This window comes from Mesocricetus auratus, unplaced genomic scaffold (assembly GCF_017639785.1).
Source record: "Mesocricetus auratus isolate SY011 unplaced genomic scaffold, BCM_Maur_2.0 Super-Scaffold_100018, whole genome shotgun sequence".
Lineage (NCBI taxonomy): Eukaryota > Metazoa > Chordata > Mammalia > Rodentia > Cricetidae > Mesocricetus > Mesocricetus auratus.
The window spans coordinates 25,305,076-25,329,598 of NW_024429199.1; the positions used below are offsets into that span (position 1 = coordinate 25,305,076).

Here is a 24,523-nt window from a genome sequence, read left to right on the forward strand (position 1 = left end):
CATGGAGGCTCTCTGGGCTGTGTAACACACCTCACTGAGACATCATCCTTTCCCCGGCTTCACTTGTGACCCTAGAGACACTATAATGATGAAGACCCCGAGAAAGAAAAGAGAATAAAGGAGTTGGAGTTGCTCCTAATGTCAACTGAGAATGAGCTGAAAGGACAACAAACGTTACCAGTAAGTGTTACCATGTGATGGTGACTTTGCCTCCACACTCTTCTCTAGCCTCTGCCTCCTCTTCTAAAGACTGTAGCAGCCAAGTTCTGTGTGTCCACGACCCATGCTCAGACACCAGAAATTGCTGTCAATAAAAGTATTAGTCTCATAGTGTGCATTAACTGAATTCAGAAGTAGCCTAGCTGTTTGTTTTACAATAGGACCACAGGACCCACTTGTGACCATCGGCGTCTGCTGTTTCCTTCAAAAGGACTTTCATCAATTGAAAGACTAGGACAGATAAAATGATTGGGAAATCTGCATTTCAGCAAAGCTTTATTATGCACATTTGTGTCTTTTTCTTTTTCTGTTATTTTCCTAGCCTGTATTTACAAGTTTTATAATCTCAAAATCAATTTGATGAATATTTAGTATATACATGTTTAAAAGGAGATATATACATACGCCACTTCTTTATATATGCTGCTATCTTTTGTTTGCATGTATGAAAGCTGTGAGGCCTATTCCTATTAATAGAGATAGTGTGTTTCTGTATACACATACATGTCCCATAGGTGTGTGCGCATGTGTCCAGGCCAGAGATTGACATCAGGTGTCTTCCTTAATAGATCTCTAGATTAAATTTTTTAATTTAATTGTGTCTGTGTGTGCACACATGCTCTCATGCTCTTTTGGAGGTAAGAGGACAACTTTCCAGAATCAATTCTGTCTTCTACCATGGGCTTTGGGGATCAAACTCTTTTAATTGCCTAGCCATCTTGCTGACCATCCACCTTATATTTTGAGACAGGGTTTTGTGAAACCTGGAGTTTGCCCATTTGGCTAAGCTTACTGTCCAATGAGCTCAAGGTTCTACTTGTCCTAACCCCTCCAGCACTGGGGTTACAGACTCGGAACTGCTGTGGATGCTTGGGGACCGAACTCAGATTCTCAGGCTTGTATGGCAGTCACCTTTTAGACTGAGACATCTCCCCAATACCCCTGCCCCTCCTATTTTCTGTACTGATGATGGAACCTAGGGCCTCACACATGCTGGAAAGCCCTAGCCCTCATGTGGGCCATCTCTGAATCCTCGATTGGGCAGCAAACTGGAATGGCAGCTTGCACTTTGGAACATATGTAGTTTACCCTAAAAGCGAGTTTGAGAGAAGTGATGCCTGGTAGGGATTTTTCAGGTAAAATTTCTGTTTTGTTGTTAAATAATAGAATAACATGTTTGTGGTAGTTCCACCACTTTTGAGCTTTAGTTAATATTTTGCAATTCTCCTCTTGCATGGTCATAAGGGGACTTCTGTTAACTTGATCTACTTTCCTAACCACACTCACTCTGCAGCCCCACCTTGCATCAGTGCAACCTGTAGCCTTAAAAAGGAATAGAAGCAACAGGATATGTGCAGATAAAAGCAGCAGCTCTAACCATCGAATCCTTTCAATGGCTTAGAATGCAAATAGGGTCATTGGCAAGTCAGAGCAAACACAGGCCGTTTGCAAATTAAACTCAAGTGGATTTCTAAAACCCTCTAGGACCATTGTATTTTCTAGCAGTCCCAAGGTTTCGCATTTGACTAAAATCCTAGCAACTGAAGCAATCCTGGAGGTATAAATTAGAGAGCTATTGCAAAGCTGTCAAAAAGGAAACATCTTGACAACTGTCTGGCAGGCCTGAGTCTGGATGTAGCAACTACTTTTTATCTTGCCTCCAACAGCATCTGATGCCTTGTGCAACATCGTTGCTAAGTTTCTTCTTCCTTTCTTCTCCCATCCTTATTTCTACACACCCCCTTCCCCAGACACAGAACCATACTTGCAGCTACCCCGGGTGGCACAGCACGTCCATTGTGGACCAGACCAGACCTCCTGGAGACAGTGCACCTGTTTCCTGTTTGGGAGAGCACCGCTCCACTCCTTCTCTGCCTGCAGATCCTGGCTCACTACCTGAAGAAAGCGCCTCGCCAGCCAGGTGCATGATCGTCCACCAGGGCACCATTCTGGATAATGTTAAGAACCTCTTAGAATTCGCAGAAACACTCCAATTTATAGATTCTGTAAGTAGAATTGCTAAGGCACATTATGTTTCTGGCAGAGGAATGGAGAACTGATAACATAAAGCATTGCTATTTTCTATGGCAAATATGCTTTGGTTTACATTCGTGTAAAGTGAAAGGGCTTTAGTTTTGGCCATCCTACTTTTCTGGACGGTCTGATTCCGTATTTATCCACCCACACAGAAGGCAGCCTTCCGTACTTTGCCTTCCAAATGGGAATTTCTTTTTAAAAAAAAATAGTGAATTTCTGACTTACCAAGAAGGGGCTCAGGATAATAACTGTGTCTGAGCTGAGAATTTCTTGTGTTTTGCTTACTTCTTCATGATCCTGTAGACATTTTTCTGTGCTGTTTTGGTTTTTTTGTTTGTTTGTTTTTGGCTTTTTGTCTATTTGTTTATTTATTTTTTGGACAGCACATTTGGACTTATGTTTCCTTGGAGCTTAAGACAGCCTTTCTAGGGTGGGACATAACTTCCTCTACAGAATACCAAACATTGATTAACAATTTCATTGGTTCACCAAAATAAACAATCTTCAGTGAAACAAATCTAAGTTCAGCAAGCACTTAGCTCCTTTTCTTTGTCTCTTAGTTAGTTAAAAAGCATTTATTGTGTATACATGGGACAGGGCTAGCTATTGCCATAATGTATCTAGGAAGGTTTTCTGCTTGCTTTAAATTGCATGCAAAACCTGAGCTTCCTACAGTAGATGCATGTGCAAGGCCAGCTACAAGGCCACCCATAGGCCCCTGTGACCCCCGAGCTAAAAGTCCAGCAGAGGGTCCCAGTGTTTCCTTTGCATGCATGCATGCATGCAACAGACACCCCTCGCTCAGTGCTGTGTTTCTCGGGTGATGGTGGCGCTCATCAAAGCTCTGTGCCTCCCACATTGTTTCAGGGTTCTTCACGGTGTGATCTCAGCAGTTTTGCCCTCTGTGAAGAAGAAGCAGCTTTTTCACGTAGCCAACAGCACACAGGCAAAGGCTTCCAGCTTCAGCAGAGAGAGGGCCATGGGACTAGACCTGCAGGAGAGCCTAGCCTGAGGGTGAACAGCCCAGGGCTGAGCCAGGACGCTTCCCCTGGCCCAGCCAAAGCCTTACCTCCTTCGAGGCACAGCATGGTTCCTCTGGTCATTCTTCGAAAAAGGCGGGGCCAGGACAGCCCCTTAGCCACCGGAGACGCTAGCTCCTCCCTCTTTGCTGCCGTGGACAGTTCACCTCCCAAGCGTTCCCCTGTCAAAGGCTTACCCTTCTCTCCTTCGCAGGTAGACCATAGTTTCTGCAGCTGTCATTGATTTTCAGCAGACACCTGAGCCTTAACAATTAGACTAATCTCCTGAACAAATGACTAACGCCTGCTGTCCTGACCGATTTCATACTGCCTCGAATCTAGCTGGGGTGATTGCAGATGGCCTCCCTGAGTTTTGGGCTGGCTGCAGGCCATCTGATGGTTTTGTCACATCTCTTTCTCTCTTACCCTGGGTGGTTTGGAAGATAGTTGCATGAGATGTGCTTTCATTTCCTTCTCCCCTGGAACCCAGCGTTTCCGTCCCCCCCCCCCTTCTCCCATGTCATCCCTCTGTCTTCAAATTTTAACATGTTGGCTGTCCCTTGTTCATTTATTACTAAGTGATTTACTGACCCCGGGGAGGAGGGAACAAAATTATGGTTACACAACATTTGGATTACAACTAGAAAAAGAAACCATTATAGCCTATCTGTAGGTGGGAATGTTTAGGGAAACAATGACAAACAGATACTTATGCAAAATAATTTCACATTTTCAACCATGGTTCTTTTAAATTTCGCAAGGGCATTTTACTAGGGTACTGTTTGCCAAAGGATATTCTTATTTTCATATAACACTCTTAAGGCATGCTTGCATACCAGAGCCACGTGTTGCCAAATTATAATGAAGAGACAATTTGATTCCTTAAAACATTTTTACCCCAGTCATATCTGTTGAGGGTTTTGTATTTTGTTTTACTTTACTTCATTTTATTTTCTTGTGGTTCTGGGACTTGAACCCAGGGCCTCATGCATGCTAGAGAAGTTCTCTACCACTGAGCTAGACATACTCCTGAACATGTTTTTAAAAGAACTTTAGGTCTAGATGAATGATCTTCCCATCCCCCAAAATATAGATTTAGTTGTTTTTTTTTCTCCCATATTTTCCTAAACTGTGCTCTGTGAAATTAGTTCTGCAAGACCTAATAGACGTCTTGGGAGAAAAATCTAGATTGTAAAAGTTTGGAACACTAACTCAAGGTTTCAAAAGGTGTCTCTATTAGAGTACCCCTCAGACTTTGTTTTTGTTTGGATTTTTAATTTTTCAAATTGCAGACAGAGTCTTTATGCTGCTCTGCTTGCCTTATGCTCCTGTGCTCAAGAAACATTCTTGCCTCTGAATAACTGACTACAGGGAGTGGCCACTGTGCCTGGCTTTCCTGAGAGTTTAAGGGAGCTGATTCGTACTGGGTCTTCCCAGGAGTTCAGATCTTGGGAAATATTTGCCAAACCTAATTTACCTCGAGACCGGCAGGATTCTGAGAGATAGAGCTTCCTAGTGATTTCCCACATAATGCAAACCTTATGCAACACGCTGGGTTACTAGGCCATTAGAAGTGAGATAATTTTTCAAATGCTAATCAAAAGTGCATCCCATTCTCTTTAGTGGCAAGTGTCATTTATGGGGATTTTTCCTTGAATTTTGCAAGGTTTTAGCTTTGACCCTAGATTTTGTCTCTTATAAAGAACACTGTGAATTTTGACTACTCTGAAGGAAATCAGTGCCCTCATCAACACTGCTCGAGTGCTAGCATTGTCAGTATTTGGGGTCGTGAGTCACTAGAGTATCCTTGCCTGCTCTCTGGGTTTGACTGCAAGCCGGAATGAGCACAGACTCACTGTTTAATCTAAATTACTTTTTTCTTTCTCCCATATTTAGTTCTTGAACACTTCTAGCAATCATGAAAACTCAGGCTTAGATGTGCCTACTTTAACCTCTACTCCTCTCAGTGGTCACAAGCTGACAACACCATGTCATAGGGACCAGACTGTGAAAACCCAGAAGGAAAATTCCGTGTAAGTCCTCAGCTCAATGAGAAAGATGTTCTTTATTATTTATTTATGTTAATGAAAATACAATCCCAGAAGTCTGATATGTAATTCATTCACTGTACGTGTGTACCCTGTACATTCCCACAGGGAATATATCCTGAGCATGTTGCTACTAACCAGGGTAGAAAGAAGGAAACGGGAAAAATTATGTTTTCTAGTACAGTCTAAATGTACGCAGTGGTGGTTTTCACGTAATATTCCTCTCACCCAGTTTTTTCTTCCCACTATTTTTCACTGTCCTTTCAAAAAAGATTAAGGCATTCACTTGAGAATGGCTCATAGTTTACATTTTTTAATCTTAGGTTCTTTTTATAACATATATATTAGAATTTCTTTACTCACAGGAATGCATAAAATTATGTATGCATGTATATATTTGTGTGTGTGTGTGTATTTCAAAGCTGGAGCGATTAAGTAATTGAAAACAAATACATTCTTTGAAAGAAATGCATCCTTATTACTCTCAGGTAAAATCAAAGTTTAAGGTATTAACATGTTTTCTAGTTTTGGCCTCATTTGAGAGTAGATGAGACTGATTTTGTTACTGATATCAGATATACCAAGATGTTCTGAGTGCTTTAGGTCATTATACAGATCCAGGGCCATTACCTGTGTCTTCAGGATCATTCTCAAAAGATGGGCACTATTTTACTGCTCTTGGTCTTACGGGGTAGTGTTTTGAAGTATTTGTAGATCTGCAATATAACTTAGTACAGATCCACTGTCCCATAAGGAATGTCATGAAAAGCGGTTGGTTCTGTACTGAGGGTGATGTAAGCAGTGAATGTCTTTCCTATGAGCCTTTGACTGATCTCTTCTTTAGCTTTAGAACTCCAGCTATCAAAAGGTCAATCCTCGACAGCTCTCCAAGAACGCCCACACCGTTCAAGCATGCCCTTGCTGCTCAAGAAATTAAATATGGTCCCCTAAAGATGCTAGTAAGTTCCAGAAAGGTCCTTAGCTTTAGTGGGCTGATGGGTATAGGCATAAAGTTTCCTCTGATCCAGAAATGCTCACTCTTCCCTTAGCCTCAGACACCCTCTCACTTAGAGGAAGACCTGCAAGATGTGATCAAGCAGGAATCCGATGAATCTGGACTCGTTGCTGAGTTTCAAGAGAATGGGCCCCCACTGCTGAAGAAAATCAAGCAGGAGGTGAGTCACCCTAGTTCCTTTGCACTTGGAACTGGTTGACATCAGTGCTAAGTGACAGTGATGCTTTTCACACAAGAATTTCATGCAAAAATAGTTGAAAGGCACTGCTGTATTGTGGACGCCAATCTTCCACTTGGAAATTCACTTGTCGATTCCTTTAGACAGAAAAAGATACTAGAGAGGGTAAAGGGAAGGAGGGACATAGCACAATCCTTCAGAAACAGAAATTTAATCATCACAGGAATGAACCTAGTTTGTCTTTACTATAAAATAACTTTCAAGCCTAAGATGGAGGCAGGCCAGTTTATTAATAGAGGGGAATGGATGGATGGACGGACGGACAGATGGACGGACGGACAGACAGACAGACAGGAGATAGATGACAGATTCATTCCTGTTGTCTTTTTGGTTTTTCGAGACAGGGTTTCTCTATTGTTTTGGAGGCTGTCCTGGAACTTGCTCTGTAGACCAGACTGGCCTTGAACTCACAGAGATTCACCTGCCTCTGCCTCCTTAGTGCTAGGATTAAAGGTGTGCGCTAGCAACACCCAGCTCCTGTTGTCTTTTTTAAGGACCAAGACGTAGTTTATTCTAAGATGGAATAACCATGGCCAGAGAACATAGATTGAAGTTGCCCTGAATGGCATAGTCCCTTAGAGAACAGAAGTTTACAAGCACAACAGAATGAAATTTTAACCATCAAGAATCAAAGTGTTAGCTTATTGGGAAGAGCTGTTTCCAACAGGCTCAACCCCCATTCCTGTCATGCAAGGCTTTGTGTTTGGACGACTGGATAGAAATTTACACCTGAGAGTAAGTGTTTCCCAGCAGTTTCTTCCATCACAGAGAACTTCCTGCTTGCTTTTAGGTGGAGTCACCAACTGATAAAACGGGAAACTTCTTCTGCTCGAACCACTGGGAAGGGACCAGCCTGAGCACCCAGCTGTTCTCTCAGGCGTCCCCCGTGGCAGATGCCCCCGTAAGTGTCAGGCTGCCCGTGGACTCTCGTGTGCCCCACAAACTGCCCTGCGTGGCACGTGGGACCACAGTGCCTTCAGCACTCATGCTTTAGTGTCACCCGCTTCTAAGTATTCACACCCACGTGGTTCTTTTGCCTTTGCTTTGTCTTCTAAATGTTGTTATTTCTTCCTAGCTGAGCAATCTGTTGTTTGGTTCCATGAGGTATCTACTCATGGTGTGTAAGCAGATACTTGGCGTTCTAGGCCCTACCTTGAGGATCTTTCCATAGCCACAGGAGAATGGCCCCATACCAGACGCTCACATTCTTTAATTAAAATGGCACAGTATTTGCATATAACCTCTGCAATCCTCCTGTGTACCTTAAATCGCTTTTGGATGAACTCCTATTTCACACGGCGTGTAAATGCTGTGTGAACAGCACTTTTCTGTCTCAGTGTTTTGGTTGGTGAAGTTCTGGCACCTTGCCTTGGTAATTACTGCATTTGAACAGCTAATCTGTGGATAGCATCTCCTACTTCTTATGGATAACCAGAGCCAATGAGAACTGTTAATATTTCCTCAGTGTGTGCTAACTGGTGACTGCAAATTCAAGGGCTCTAGATGAATTAATTCTTGTAATCCTCAAAGTAGTGTGGATAACATTTTCACTTTCGTTATACCAACTGCACTGCTGGGTAACTTAGTGATTTAGTTGCTCAGTATTATAAACTTAGAACTTTGAAAGTACGTTTGTAAATGCCATACTTTCACCATTGTATTGTACTGCTGTTGACTTGTAGATCTCAAGTACTTCTGTGCCAATTTATAAAGAAGAGTTTGCATTAGTACAGCTCTTATTTTTAAAAGCATGGATTAATAAATTCATTTAGTAGATAGGTTTTGAGTACATGCCATATGCCTAGAATTAGATGTGGCCCTATGGCATTTTTCTTGGTTTGGTGATGTTTGCAACAATGGGATGAGAAGTCAGTATAGAGTTGGCTCCTTTTAGCTCAGAGAGGAAGGAATTTCTGGCAGACACTTCCCTTTCTTCATGCTAATGCATGTCGTCTCTTAGTAAACTACTCTCCAGAGTTAGGCTTACTTTGGATCTTGTGTTAACCCACCTCATTTAAATTTCAAATGATTCCTTTCCCTCTAGAATATTCTTACAAGCTCTGTTTTAATGACATCAGTATCAGAAGATGAAGACAACGTCCTCCGAGCATTTACAGTACCTAAAAACAGGCCCTTGGTGGGTCCCTTGCAGGTAATGACTGTTCTAACATTTTGTGTCTTAAAATTCACCAGCTGAAATATGTTACCTTACATTGCTTTTAATGTTTTAAATATAAAGGAACGATGCTTTGAAACAAATTCTTAGTGTCTAGAAGTCACCCTGTGGTATTTTTGCTACTACTCATGTGAGATACTGGAAATTCTTGTTAAATCAGGGCCCCCCAAGCATGATGAAGTGAAACATTTTTTTAACTGTAACTGAGACTAAAATCATGTGTTACTCTAGACTGTGGTAGTATCTCCTTCTGCTTTTAAACAATCTTAAAAATATGTATCTATCTAGTTTTTTGTTTCAGAATTTTATTATGTATGCTCACTCTATCATCAAGCAACCAAGAGACTAGATTTCTAATGAAACATGAAATTAGTTAGAAAATAATTGCAGTGCATTTGACTATGAAAACAAAAAGGCAGCCATCAGCGTTGCATAGATCATCTGCGTTGGACCATCTGCCATCAAGTTTTCATATCAAAAGAGATTTCCCTTGTAACTCTGAAGTAGGTGTGTATTGCTGAAATACAACAAATCCCAAATTAATCCTGAGCCAAGTGTAAATAAGAATGCAAATTTGTTCCCTCAAATTATTTAAAGCAGCTCCCAACATTAAATAGCCTAGCACCCAGCCAGCTGTAGCTCTGTCCCCTCTATTCCCCATTGGGTTTTGGTTTTGGGGTTTTTTGGGAGGGGTTGTTTGTTTTTTGTTTTTTCAAACAGGGTTTCTCTGTGTAGCCCTGGCTAACCTCAAACTCACAGAAATTTACCCGCCTCTGCCCCCTGCCTAACTAAGTTGTGAGAATCTTAAAACCTGTTTTTAAGTATGTGTGATACTTGCTATCATCTAAATACAGTTTTATTATTTATTTGAGGACTTTATGCAATATGTTTTGATTATAGCCATCCCAGCTCCTCCCTTTAACTCCTGAGATCCACTCCCATCTCTCTAGTTTCCAGCTTCTTGGCTTCTTGGTTGTTACTGTTTTATTCAGTAACCCATTGACTCTAATTTGTGCTATCCATAATACTTCTGGGTAGGGAACCATCCATTGCAGCATGACCAACCTGCCAAAAGTCTCACACCTTTAATGAAAACCTTGTCTCCCTCCAGAAGCCAACTCTCCATTTATGGTGAGAGTTCATGAGTGCCACATTTCTGTCATTCCCAGAAGACTCTATTTTGCTTCAGATTTCCCCAATCTATGGCTCTTACAGTCCTTTCATCTGTGGTAGCTCCTGAGTCTTGGAGAGAGCTGTGACATAGATATTCCGTTTGTTGCTGAGCGCTTCTCAGTCGCTTGTTCTCTATATTCAGTAACTTAGTGACTCCAGTTTAATCAGTTATGAGTTTCTGTGTTAGCCATCATCCAACACATAAAGAAACTTCACTGATAAGGTCTGAGAGCCTCACTAATATGTTGGTAGAGAAATATGAATTTAGAGGGCTGATTAATACTGTGCCCATTTATCAAAATGATAGTAGTAGATTTAAATATGGGGCCTGTGAACTCCCCAACCATGGGTTCTTGACCAAATTTGTAGTACCAAGCATATGATTACTCCTATGAAGACAGCCTTAAATTTAATAAAGACAACAACTGGTTACCTCCATAACATCTGTGCCACTGTTGCAGCCAGGGTACATCTGGTCATGTGGGTCATTATTGCAGTTCATAGTGTTCACAGCTGGGTAAAACTGATGACAATTCTCTGCCCTCTGGGCAGTCTACACAGCTTCTTCCAGTACTATGAAAACTAGCTGCTATGGAAGAAGCTTCCTGGTTAACACTGACCCAGAAGACCAACATCGCATGTGGATTTTTATTGTTGAATCTTTATATTTGTGTGTTTAATTCAGATTGCCTGTATAATCTAGGAATCTGGAAGTGGTTCATGGATGGGGATGAGGGAAGAAAGATCTTAAGGAGGGGGAATAGTAGAACAAAGGTGGTATGAAGGGTAAAACGGGGGATAATGGGAGGGAGGATTAAGTAGGGAGAGAGATGGAAAGATACAATAGAGGCTGGGGTTAAGAGAAAGACAACCAACACTAAGGATGTTTGAAAAGGCTATGTGGAACCCTACTATTTTATATACTATATAATGAATATATGTATGATTCAGGTTGCCCTCAAAGGGGATTTTGCTCATTTCAGAAGCCATAGGTTGCTAAGTAAAACACCCAGTGCTAGGTGTGGGCTAACTCCCCTCTAAATGTTGATCAGAAATACTGTGAGGGTCTAAAACAATACAGGCTATTGCATTGCTCTTGGCTGATGTTAAGACTCCACTGGTGAAGACACCACATGCTTTGGTCACAAGACACAGGGAAACGAAGTTGTACTGGCTGTCCCTTTTAGGTAATACAGACAACGGGATGAGTTGTAGGGGCAGTTCTTTATTAATTCAGTTGGATCACTTCTCTGTGGCTTTCCTCAGATACTAACTGCTTTGATGAAAGATGAGCGTGGGAGTGAGCGTGTGAGAGGAAAGGCCAGTGCTAATGCAAAGTCAGTTCTTGGGGCCGGCAGGATTGAGTTGGCTCTATATAGTGCAAACTCAGTACCCCAAAGGTATGGGAGGTAAAGAACACACCTCGTAGTTGGACACAGAAAGGGGGATGAGAAGGGTGTCGTGTCCAGGGACAGCCATTTTATCTAGAGACTATCATTGGTGCAGAGGGCAACCCTCGCTTTGTTCCTTGGCCCTTGGCTTCCAAAGCATGGAATTTGACTGGTGCTGTGCATTCGGTTTCATGCATATTTGATAACCTAGCCCAAGATTCAGCCTATGTTCACTGAAGTATAGAAAACTGTAGCCAGGCCTGAGGGTAGCACATCTTTAATCTCAGCATTTTGGAAGCAGAGCAAGACGGATCTCCAGGTTTTTAGGTCAGCCTGGTCTACATAGAGAGTTCCATACCAGCAGAGCTACCTAGTGAGAACATGTGCAAAACAGAAAGAGAATGAAGGGAAAGCAAGGGACATTTTGAACCTCCGAACGAAGGTGTGAGTATATTTGGTGACAGTCATCATTTCATATATTGAAAATTTAGGATTATGCTCCTAAAACTGAATCCTTTATGGTCTTTTGGCTTAACCCAACAGTGGTTAGGCCAAACTATTCATAGCTAAACATGGGGTACATACAAAATGTAATTAAAAATAGGTTGTCTGACGGAAAGTGTCGGTCCTTACCTTTCCATATTGCTTGAGGGAGAATCTTTTCACCACTGTGTAAGCCAGGCCTATGAGCTTCAGGAAGATCACCAGTGCCCAGCTTAGTGTCTCCACACAGGGATTATATATGCTTGCTTTACTGCCTCAGACTTTTACACAGGTTCTGGGAATCCAAATTTGGGTCACCAGGCTTCTGCAGCAAGTACTTTTCCCCACTGAGCCAGCTCTCTCACTCCCTACTACAGCACTTCCAATGCTATTAACATTTTAAAAGCTACCATTGGGCCAGGTGTTAGTGGTGCATGCCTTTAATCCCAGCACTCGGAGGCAGAGGCAGGCAGATCTCTGTGAGTTCGAGACCAGCCTGGTCTACAAGAGCTAGCTCCAGGACAGCCTCCAAAGCCACAGAGAAACCCTGTCTTGAAAAAAAACCAAAAAACAAAAAACAAAAACAACAAAAAAAAAGGCTAGCATTGGACTTTGTCAACATGGGCATCTAGGCTCTGAGATTGTAGATACATACATGTGATTGCTAAAAGGTTTTAGACTTCATGATAAATATTGAGGAGTGCATGAAGTGATCCTGAATATTTAAACAAATCTTTAGTGTTATTATCTCAACCCAACAATATTTAAGCAGTATTATTGCCACCTATGAGCGTTTTTACATACCTATCATAAACTCCAATTTATAAATTGGGCAGTGAGAGCAACAGCAACTAACAATGAAATACAGCAAGCACAATGACATACTGTGATATATGGTATTTTAAATCTATGAATGTTTATTTCTGGATTCTCTAATATCTTCTAACCACGGCTGCCCCCCACCCCAAATCACTGAAACAATAACAAAAGAATAACAAGGTGGAGTTAGGGAGATTCACTGTTTACTCATTCAATGGTGATTTCGCTTAAACATACTGCCATTTCCTCTGTTTCCAACTGATAATTCAGTTGGATCTAATTAGACAAATCTCTCACACTTGCTATTATTGGTGAACACACTGTGCACTTATTAAATGGTCTGGCTGTTTGACCGCCTTTGTCACTTTCCCTGTTGCTGTGAAATAATCTGACAAAAGCAAGAAAAAAAAAAAGGAAGAAGGAATTTGGGTTGGCTCACAGTTGGAGGGTGCCAGTCATTACAGCAGCAGGAGCTTGAGGAAGCTGGTCACACCCCAACAGGAAGCTGAGAGCAATACACTGTGGTGGTGTTCAGCTTGCTTCCTCCTTCTTATATAATCCAGGACCCCAGCCCAGGAAACAATGCTATGTTTAGAGTGTGTCTTCCTTGTTCAATTAACTAATCAAGATAATTCCTCACAGACATACCTAAAGGCTAACCTTGTTTAGATACTCCCTCACAGGGCGCCTGGAAGCTAGCCTCCTACGTGATTCTAGACCTTTTCAAATTGTCAATCACTCTCAACCATCTCATTGAATAAAGAGCATTTTACATAATCTATAACTTTTCTAATTCATACCTTTAATAAATTAAATAGTAAATGGTTCTTTAGCCAAACCATCTAAACATTTTTGTCACAGCATAGTTTTTCATTGTTTTGGTTTTACTTTTGTTTTTTTGAAACTGTGTAGCCCAAGCTGGCCCCAGACTTGTGATGATCCTCCTGCCTCAGCCTCCTGAGTGTTGGGATTAGAAGTTGTAATTCACTGTGCTCAGGTTTCAACTGAAATGACAAATTCCCCAAATATTTTCTATTTGAATGCTTTATAAAATGTAAAACATTTGCCAATTACGTAGTGTAATTAATTATGAAATGTAAAATATTTACCACTTACATAGTGTAATTATTTAGAATATGTAAAATATTTGTAATTAGCCGGGCAGTGGTGGCGCACACCTTTAATCCCAGCACTCGGGAGGTAGAGGCAGGTGGATCTCTGTGAGTTCAAGGCCAGGCTGGACCAACAGCCTCCAAAACAATACAGGGAAACCCTGTCTCGTAAAACAAAACAAAAAAAAAATTTGTAATTAATGCAAATGTAACTCAACCCAGTTTTAATAATCCCAGGCTTGAATATGACAACAAATTTTTAGACAGAGAGCAGTTATTATCTTGTTGGGGTCCATGTACTGAGTGCTTTATGCCTTTGTTTCAAATAGAAATACCATAATTGAATAAACATGCCTATGTGTAAAACACTTGACATTTCAAATTTAGAAGTACAGGAAGCTAGGATGGAGGTGCAGCTGATGGTAGAGCACTACTGAGCATGTGCAAGGCCCTGGGCTCCATCCCCAGAGCCGCTAGAGGAAGGAGCAAGGGTGAAAGGCAAGAAAGTGGAAATATTAAATTTTATTGTGATAAATTTCAGACATGCAGAGATGTGGAAACCAGTGTTCTCAACAGTTCTTAAAAGTTTGCCACATTTATCTCTTTTTGTGAGGCATTTAGTGTGATCCCAGATATAACATCTGATTAAAATGTATTTCCAGACTCTAAAAATAGACATTTTCCTATATAACACCACAGCATTATCGTACATTAGTAACAATCATCCCTTGATACTCAGATTCCCAGGGTACAGTCTCTGTCAATCAAAAGAAAGGTGACTATTTTACGTGTCTGATTAAAGCTGAAATAGTTTCACTCATTGAGATAGATTTTCTTCTTGCTCCAGCCTCTTGGGCTATAGCAGGCAAAGCACTAGCTACAATGGTGGTGATGAGTACTGGGCTGTCAGTGGGGTTCCTGCAAAGTTGGGTGGCTCGGAACCGAATGTTCAGCTTTACTTATTTAAGTGTGTTCTTTAGCCCTGCTTCCTTACTCTCCTTTGGACTCACTATTTCCCCCAAAGTGCTCTGGATCCTGTGTTGGGAAATGGTATGTAGGGGCAGAAACCTAGGCGCTGGGTGTGGCTTTGTTACATGGGCTCTTATTGTAAGTAGCAGCGAACTTACTCTGTGTCTCCTACATCTTAGGCTGTGAAGTGAGCCTTTAGCAGCTAAGTCATCTCTCCAGCCGATTATCGTTTATCTTCTTATCAATACGTCTAATAAATTTATTTAAGAGAAGCCATGTGAAGCCTTTCCCCCTTTTTTTTCCTTTTTCTTTTCTTTTTCTTTTTGGTTCTTTGAGACAGGGTTTTTCTGTAGCTTTGGAGGCTGTCCTGGAACTTGCTCTGTTCCAGGCTGGCCTCGAACTCACAGAGATCCACCTGCCTCTGCCTCCCGAGTGCTGGGATTAAAGGCGTGCGCCACCAACGCTCAGTTCTGATGTTTGTTTCTTAAATTGTAATTTCTTACACTGTTTTCAGAAGGAATTTGTTGACGCTGCATAAGCATAATAGTTGAGTTTCTTTCTCTATTGAAACATTTTTTCTTTAACTTTAAGCTGTAAAAGCAAATGCACTCATAACTAGCTTGAACACTTTTGGTATGTGTGTCTCTCATGTGGTTTGGTAGGTGTGGAACTTTTCTCGTTTTCCTTTTATCAGTGCTTAGCCTATTTCCCAAGTTGTGTAGGGAGAGGGCTGGAGTCTAGACGTGTATACAGTGATCTCAAATGGAGAAGCAGAGAGAACATTCATCTTCCTAGAAAACTCACCGTCTGGAGCATGACAGTGAGGTTTACTGTGAGAGGCCACTGTGTCCCACAGCTCAGCGTTTACTGTGACAGAGCTAAGGTAGACACCCTGGGAAAGCTCCTTTAGGGGAGATTTGCCTATTTTTCTGTGTTCTTTCAATTTCCTTTACAGGTTGAAAAACATACTATATGCTAGTAAACATTTCTCAAGGTAGACATTCATAGCCAGATTCAAAACTATGCTCATGCTATAGGCTATGCTTAATGCTATAAGTTATGACTTTGTATATTTTTCTCTTAAATTATAATTTCCTTTTCTCCTTTTCTTCCTATTTAAAACTCAAGTGTAAAAGCTGTGTTTATATGGTTTTTTTTACTCACTTTCCTCTTTTTTTTTTTTTTTTTTTGGTAACCACAGAATGACAGCCTTAAATTTTAATTTCCTGACTTGGTTTGTCAGGACCTTACTCTTTTTTTTAATACAATGATTTTAAATAAATTTCTTAACTCTTTATTCTTAAACACATAAACATATTCTCAGAAGATCAAAGAATTTTGCAGGACTGTTAACCAGCTTTCTCTTGTTTTTTGTTTGTTTTGGTTTTGGTTTGGTGTTTTTGGTTCTGTGTGTTTCAGCTGGTGCTAATCTTTGTATGACTTATTTATTAATGTTTATACTTTTTAAACAATAAGGTCAACCCTTTCCTTGTGACAGGCATGGGCAGAAATGTCACAGAATTCTCATGGGGTAACAGAGCATGGTCTCTGCTGTGGGCTCTGTCACTTCCTGTTTGGATAGCTTGACTTCATTAAATGGAATAAATTAAATGAAGTAAATTGCTTTTGCCTATAAATTGAGGAGCATGGTATTTCCTCTCCTGATCTGGTAAGGTCACTGTGAAAATCAAATAGGTATAATGTTGTTTCCAAGATGGCAGCACAGAAGCCAGTGTGTTCCCATGGTATTTATTATTAGAGGAAAAACTACACACAGTCTTTGTCCTTTAAAAGGGACATAGCTCAGTTTGCAGAGTGCTTGCCTAGCCTGTATGAAGTCCTGGGTTTGAGCCAACACCACATAAACCAGGTATGGTAGTGTATGTTTGTAATCCAAGCACTCTGGAGGGTCAGGAGTTCAAGGTCAACTGTGACTACATCGTAAGTTTCAACATAACCTTGGCTATATGAGACCTCATCAAAAAAAATCATAGTAAATGAATTAAAGGGTAGGTAAAGAGGTCTCACTCTTGCCAGATCTTCTTGTATTGCTGTGAATTACTTCCTTCTAGCATACTATTTCCTGCTCTACCTTGCAGTGGGTCATTAGAGAAACAGGTTGATCCACCATTCAGAAATTCAGGGAATCAGCCCCCCCCCCCCGGTACTATGGAGACAAAAAAGATGATGGACTGGGTTTCTTTTCCTTTCTGCTGTTGTGCTGGTAGCGGGAAGACATATATGGACCGTGTATATTCTGAGCATCTGCCTACTGTGCTGTTGAGCTCCCTGGGGTGTCTTCATAGTCACTGGTACTCCTTTTGGTCACTATTTCCCATCTTACATTGGCAAAAATTCCTGTCATTGTTGGAAGTATTCAAGTGACCTGTTTTCAATGGGTGACATAAATCAAGTAAGCTTTCTGTGTGTATCTCTGGAACAGAACTGAGAAAGGCCGAGCAAAATGTAGCTCTCAGATGAGCTCAGTTGGTCTGCTGTGCTCTAGTCACTCCAAGATACAGACGTTCATATGCTTTGTTTGATGACATTTAGAATAAACACTGAGATAGAATCTGCCTTGGGGAGGTCAGGAAAGATAAATTGCTTTAGAGCAATTTGGCAGTTGCCTAGATAATAATAATCAGATGCTAGGAAGTGTCCAAGAAAAGAGCTGTTCTTCCAAAAACTTGGGGTATCCAAAGCTGTAGGATATAAGTTATTGGAGCGTCCATAAAAATGTAAGAATGAAAATCTCTAGAGACACGTGGGTCAAAGCCCGTATCTACAAAAGATTCCTCTGTGCTAGCACTTGCTAGTTTAGCCTGGGAAGTGGAGCCAGCGGTGGGTAGGGAGCTTCCAGTCATCCTCTGCATAGCTCATCCCCTCCCCTAGGACTCCGAGGATGCAAGCATTTCGTTGTGCCTTGTTCTTACCTGAGCCACATCCTGACTTAAGCTACAGCTCAATTTTCCTATGATATCCTTTATGCATGACATTTTCAACATATGTCCCTCTGGTAAGGAATTCTGACCTTCAGAATTTCATTCCAGGTAAGACAAGTAGTAGTTCATTTGGGTGAATTAAATAGAATCAAAGAAGTCTTATTCTGATTCTTTAGACACCATCTGCCTATGCTTATAACTTAAATAATATTAAAAACATAATATCATCTCACAAGTTGATTTAGTTTGAAAAATACATATGTATACACATGTTAGATTCATATAGATGTCTTATTAAGTCTTTACATTGTAAAACAGAGTTTCCCAGGCTCCTTGACCTCAGCAGATACTATATGAGGTTGCTGTATGAATGCAATAATGCTAGCAGTTGTTCAGCATGTTGGAAAAAACCATTTGGAGTTAAGATAATCTAATTCTGGCAGAAAATCACCTGCGGACGTGGTCTTGTCTCCTTTCGTTTATTCTGCTTCTGCACAGGGTCTGGATATTTTTTTTTCAAAGTGCTTTAGCAGGATATCCCAGTTAAAGTTTTGACAGACTGTTTATAGTTCACTTGTACCCGGGGGCAATGGAAGATGCATTATAGGATAAGCAAGGTGACTCTTGGGTAGGATTATTAACACTGAAATGAATTCAGACAGGCTGACATCTGCGGAACCACCGTGGGTTATTACAGAGCAGGAATTCATGTGCAGAAGTCTGCAGTGCCTACCAGCTTCCTTGAAGTAAATGAAACAAAGAGTTAAGGTAGTGAAGAGAAGAGCACACAGACTTGGATGACAGTTTTTAGAAACAGGCCTTACCACTAAGACACCTAGTCCTTTGTTAGAACTATTGTCTGCTTGAGAGGTTGCCATAGGGCCCCGGGTCCAAGATCGCAAGACAAAAGGGAAGCTGTTCTTTTCTTTTCCCTGTATATATACATGCATGTATATACATATATATGCATTCATGTGCGAGCTTGTGTGTGTGTATGTATTTGGGAAACACGGCTGTGTGTGGCAGGTAGAGGTCAACCTCAGTCCTGTCCACTCCCTCCCCAGCCCCCCCTTTTTTTTTTGAGATCCTGGCCTGGAACTCATCAAATAGTCACTAGCATTTCAAATGCACACTAGCATACCCAGCTTTTTTTTTTTTTTTAAACTCAGTTCTGGAAATCAAACTCGTGTTCTTCCTCATTGTAAAGCTAACACTTTCCCCAGCCTATCACCCTAGCCTGAGGAGTTCTTCCTTTTAACCAGTGTGCAACTATCTGATCTTGGGTTGCTTTCACAGGGCTGGCCCCTGTCTGTCCTCAACAGTTTATTCCACTCGCTGTGGGATGTGCCTACTGTGTGCTCTCCCAGTGCAGAGAGAGCTGCCGAGCTCATGGGCCTTTCTGTCCACAGTGATGCTTGCACACTGTCATGTGCACTCCAGGTGTTCAAGTCCTCTCACTAGCCCTAGGCTCCGAGCCTCAGGACAAGTGCTGAGGGATTTGGATATTTTAATTGAGTTTTAGCTTTATAAGTTCTCTTTTGTTGTAGGGGAAGCTGATTATTTGAGGAGTTCCCACACAGTGCTCATGAGAGATATATGGCACCTTCTTTATATGTTGATTCTATCTTAGAAATCCAATCCTGGAGGCAGAACACAGTGTGAGTCCAGGGATAGTCATGTAGGGGATTTGCCAAAATCACAATCATATTCAAATTGACAATATAAGTTAGTAAGATTTCCTGGACAGTCGTGGCCAGTTTGAGTCACCCACAGCACCATTCTACAAAGGATCAGAATGTGACCATCATCAGAAGGCAGAAATGAAAACAAGCATAACTTACTTTGTGGTGCGTGTTTAGAAATTGTATCTCGTATTTGCTGAAGCCTAGTAGAAAAGTTCATTTTTAAATAGAGAATCAGAGAAAAGTAGAAACGATCATCTTTTGCTTCCATCTGTTTTCTCCCTTCATCCGTCCCTTTTTGTTACTGCATATCTCCATTTTAAATGTACATTTTAAATCTACACATACAGTTAGGGTAAGGCACTGCATTAGGCTTCCTCATTCATCATTTGAGTTCCAGCATCCCCCTTGCTGTCAGAGCATCAATGTAATCATTGCTTCTAAACACTGCAAACAGCTTTCTGGGTAGAGGACTCGCCATATTGAGTTACTGCCTCTCAGCCACTAATTATTATATGTCGTATTTCGCTATCAAGACTGCCAGCACTAACTCAGTAGTTGAAAATAAAACATTAGATTTTGTTGTTTTAGGTGATTTCATGTATCCATCTATATTTCTGTGCTGCATGGGAAAACTTTAGCTCCACCAAGTAAGCAGTCAATAAAACTAAAGTAGGGGCTTTAGGTGAGCAGAAACACCATGCAGAGAGAGATATGCATGCTTGGGCTGCATGTTTGGGTTCAAGGAAACATTTGTATAATAGAGTTTTCAACCTTCCTGATGCTGTGACCCTTAACTAGAGTCCTCATGTAGTGATCCCCTAACCATAAAATTATTTTCATTGCTACTTCGTAACTGTAATTTTGCTATTGTTATGAATCATAATATAAACGCCTGTGTTTTCCGACAGTCTTAGGGGACCCCTTTGAAAGGGTTGTTTGATCTCCCAAAGGGATCCCACAAGTTGAGAACCACTGGTTTAGAACCATTTCAAAGAACACTGTAACTAAATTTATTGTTTAGGAAAATATTAACTGCGACTTTGTGTTAGAAGCTAACCTAGATTGCGGGCCACCTTTGTGGCATCATGCCTGTGAAATGCCATTCCTCAAAAGTCTGTAGGATGATCCGTTACCTGTGGGGGTCTGTCAAAGTCACACATTGTGCCTCTGAATATTTAGTGTACACTAGTGCACTTGGCTGTGCCATTTTAGTCGATGGGAGGCAGAGGAGCCAGCTAAGAGGTTGTGGCTCAGTGAAGTCAGAACACAGCGCTGCAAACCTTAAATCACTAGACCTGGAAGACCCCAACACCACGTCAGCAGTGGCTATTTATCAAAAAGCATGCCACTTCTCACTCCACATGCCCATAACCCTGTCTGTGTGCCTTGGAAGGCCCTGGTGATTGAACACCTGAATTTTCTTATCAACTTCCTCACTATGTTCTTGGCAAGAGGTCTGCCGGGAGCAGCATCCCACACTGCTTAGGGGCGTGGGCTCTCGTATTCCACCCCAGGTCAGATTCTCGCTCCCTAGTTTCTTAGCAGTATAATCTTAAGCAAGCTGTTCCACACTAACTTCCTGGTGTATAAACTAGGTGGGGTACTTCAGGGTAGCTGTGCCATGGGTATTTTGTGTGAGAGTTAAAATGTGACAGGGGTGTGGGCAGCACACAGTAAGGGTCTGTTCCATGCTTCTGTGTCCTTTGTCTCTCCGCAGCCTTTGACACCGAGACTGTCCAAATCACTAACTCCCCACCCCCGCTAGGCTTTCCCTCCAGCAATTCTCTAGACTCGTGTTCTCAGTGTCCTGTGCCCTGTTCCAGTGCTTGTGGAACCACAAACCTCCACAGACTGCTTTTACAGGTTGTAAAAGCACAGGCATTTATCTCTCAAAAGAAACAATAGGTTCTGGAGATCAAAGCCCTTGTTGGAGACTAGGCATAGCTGGGTAGCCCATTGCTGGCCTTGAAATCACTATGTAGCTTAGACTGGCTGTTCTTGATGTTCCTACCTCTGACTCACAAATGCCGGAGTTACTATGGTTCACATCTGTACACGTATATGGTCTTTCTTACTTCATTTTGTCCCATAGCAAATAATTCTTTTTAGGTGTCAATACCAGGAATAGTGTTTTTCTTAAACTGCTGGCTTCGTTTTTTTTTTTTTTTTTAATTTGCGAGCTTATGTTTGTCTTTCTTTCTGAGATGAATACTGGAAGTTCAGTGTCTGAGTGGTAGTTTACTTTTTTTTTTTTTTTTTTTTTTTTTTTGGTTTGGTTTTTATGAGACAGGGTTTCTCTGTGTTGTTTTGGAGGCTGTCGGTCCAGCCCGGCCTCGAACTCACAGAGATCCTCCTGCCTCTGCCTCCCGAGTGCTGGGATTAAAGGCGTGCGCCACCACCACCCGGCGGTAGTTTACTTCTGTTGAGACACTGAACTGCTGAAGACATGCATTGTGTACCAATCTTTCCCCATTTTTCATACTTGTTTCCCATTCATTTCCATGTGGTCTTGCTTTTTTGCAACTTTTGAAACACTTTTCTCTATGCTATGAACACTGTAAATCGTCCTGAGAACTAAGGGGGACTAAATCGTACATATGCTTGTGTCAGCAGGGGAGAACAGTAGGAGCCATGGAGATAAAGCAGGCAGGCCAGTGCTTAAGGCACTGTGTGCATACCATGACATGAGCTTGGGAGAGTTATCTCCAGACCTCACCACTTCATTTTCCAGTCCAACTAAAGTTTGCCTGGACCTGCCTCAAGGGTGGCTGTATGATGTACAAGTATGATTGTGTATACCCAGGGCCCAGAATCTGTCCCGGGTATCTGATTGTTCTTTATTAGTTCTATCCTGTGACTTCCAATGTATTCTTAGAAGCTAAGCTAAAGTAGGGCTGGAGGTGTAGTACAGTCGGTAGAGTACTTCTCTGCCGTACATGAAGGCCAGATACTTGGGAGGCTGAAGCAGGAACCTTAGCAGTTCAAGGTTAGCTCAGTTATCTAATGAGTTCAAGACCAGCCTGAGATACATAAGACTGTGCTAAAAGGAAAAGGAAAGAATTAAGCTACTCTAGGGGTCGGGGTTGTAGTTTAGTGGTAGAGCATTGCCTAGCAAGAATGTGAGGCTCTGGGTTTGACATTCAACACAGCAAAAAGAAAAAAGCTGTACTGATATACATATTAATAAAGTTAATTTTGAAGGAAACATATCTATATTTTATATATATTTATAAATGTATGTAGGTTTTATGCATTACAGAAATTATGTAAGGCTTATTTGGCTTAATTAAGTAGTTGGCTCACGCACCCATCAGCTTGTGGAGTGAGTGAAGATCTAGAACTTGCCTTATATATCTGGAGAATGGGCACCCAATCCCATCTCCTACCTTATAAAACTGCCTAATAAGCAGAAGGCATTCCAATAACAAGGTGTTGCATTGCAAGAAAGCATTGGTCCTGAGGGTCAGATTGTACTTGATAATGACTTCAGCCATGGACCAAGTCCCACCTGGCTGCCCTACTGGGACGGGGATGCCCCCTTGGACCGCAAGCCTGTACTTCCTGCTCTGATCCCACTGTCTCCCTTCTCTCTCCCTTTAGCCCTGCAGTGGTGCCTGGGAAGCAGCGTCGTGTGGGAAGACAGAGGATCAGATGACGGCCTCCAGTCAGGCTCGAAAATACGTGAATGCATTCTCGGCTCGGACTCTGGTCATGTGAGACATTTCCAGAAAAGCATTATGGTTTTCAGAACACTTAAAGTTGACTTGTGACATATCATTCCTCAACATGGAACTCTTCATGATTGAGAGAAGGACCTATTTTTGTTGTGGTACAACAGTTGAGAGCAGCACCAAGTGCGTTTTAGTTGCGTGAAATCCAGTAAGATTTCACGCAACTAAAAAGAATTTTTTTTAAAAAGTTAATGAATAACAGTCTTACCTAAATTATTAGGTAAAGAATTGTAACCATTTGTTAATATCATAATCAGATTTTTAAAAAAAATAAAATGGTTTATTTGTATTTTAGAGGATCCAACAGATCAGTATTTTTGACTGTGGTGAATTAAAAAAAATTTTTATACAAAGAAATACCCCAGTATTTCACATTCCTCAATCACTAAACATACACACACATATTTTTAAAAACCAGTAAAAGCATTATTATCAATGTTGGCTAAACACCATGTGAGAGTTCATGGAGCCTGTACGAGCTCGTTGGTAGTTAATAATATTGGAAATACATTTATTATACTAAACCAGTTCATGAGAATTTTTTGTTAGCTTGCTTTAAAAATTATTACTGTATGAAATAGTTTTATAAAAATTATATTTTTATTCAGTAATTTAATTTTGTAAATGCCAAATAAAAAATGTGTTTCGCTGCTATGGTCTTAGCCTGTAGACGAGCTGCTAGTGTCAGAGGGGCAGTAGAGCTTGAATGAAAGAAACTTGGTGTTAGATAATTGACTCTGCAGGAGTATTTCAGACTTTTTTATTTTTATATATATACTTTTTCCTTTTGTAACTGGAAAACTTATTTGGGAGATTTTTTGCATTTGTTGTACGTTTTCAGTTTTTTTTAGGAAATTGTTTCTTTTTTATTATTGTTGGTTTATAAAAGCATGCATTGCACTTCTTTTTTTGGGAAATTTATGTTGTTCATGTCATATGTTTTGTTTTGAGTTCAGTTTGACTGTTCATTAACTCAGGCATTCTGAGTGTGATGAGCATTCCCCATAGCTTTTAAGTGTGTGAACCACAACTGCCTCATGGTTCTTGTGTTTGTGGGGAGGACAAACATGGAAGTCAATAGCTGGTTTCTGCCTTGAGAACACTGGGTGCAAGATGGCAGGCCGTGAACTTCTGAGATGACTGTACTTACTGCCTTGTAGCAAAATAAAGCTGTGCCCTTATTTTACATACTTCCTGATCTCTCTTGTCTTTGTGATTTAGGGTAATAGCTACACATCTAAGAAAAGGAGACAAGCTCCAAATACCATTTTCTTTCCAAAATGTGTTTGCCATGTAAACTTTATGTCACGTGTCTTTGCCACGGGGAAAGTAAAGACAAACTAACTTAAGCAGTTCACAGAAGAATCACAATGACAATTGGGAAGACTCAGAGTGTGTCGAGCAAGGGCTCAAAAACTCTTGAACTGGAAAAAAAATGCACTTAGAGAAGTACTAGTAACTGGGTT

General features: G+C 41.1%; 1 protein-coding gene across 2 annotated transcripts in view; it reads left to right on the top strand.

The window, feature by feature from the left end:
- The window catches only part of Myb (MYB proto-oncogene, transcription factor), a 36,420-nt gene extending 12,173 nt beyond the window's left edge, over positions 1–24,247 (top strand). The window contains exons 8-16 of one of the 2 annotated variants that reach the window (XM_005065826.4): positions 76–180; positions 1,971–2,225; positions 3,124–3,489; positions 5,172–5,308; positions 6,168–6,282; positions 6,373–6,498; positions 7,367–7,477; positions 8,621–8,728; positions 22,927–24,247. In XM_005065826.4, the coding sequence (XP_005065883.1) occupies positions 76–180; positions 1,971–2,225; positions 3,124–3,489; positions 5,172–5,308; positions 6,168–6,282; positions 6,373–6,498; positions 7,367–7,477; positions 8,621–8,728; positions 22,927–23,043 (1,440 nt within the window). In that variant the 3' untranslated portion in view covers positions 23,044–24,247. The remainder of the gene's footprint in view (positions 1–75; positions 181–1,970; positions 2,226–3,123; positions 3,490–5,171; positions 5,309–6,167; positions 6,283–6,372; positions 6,499–7,366; positions 7,478–8,620; positions 8,729–22,926) is intronic. The other variant, XM_005065828.4, reaches the window with a different exon arrangement.
- The last annotated feature ends 276 nt before the right edge of the window (positions 24,248–24,523 follow it).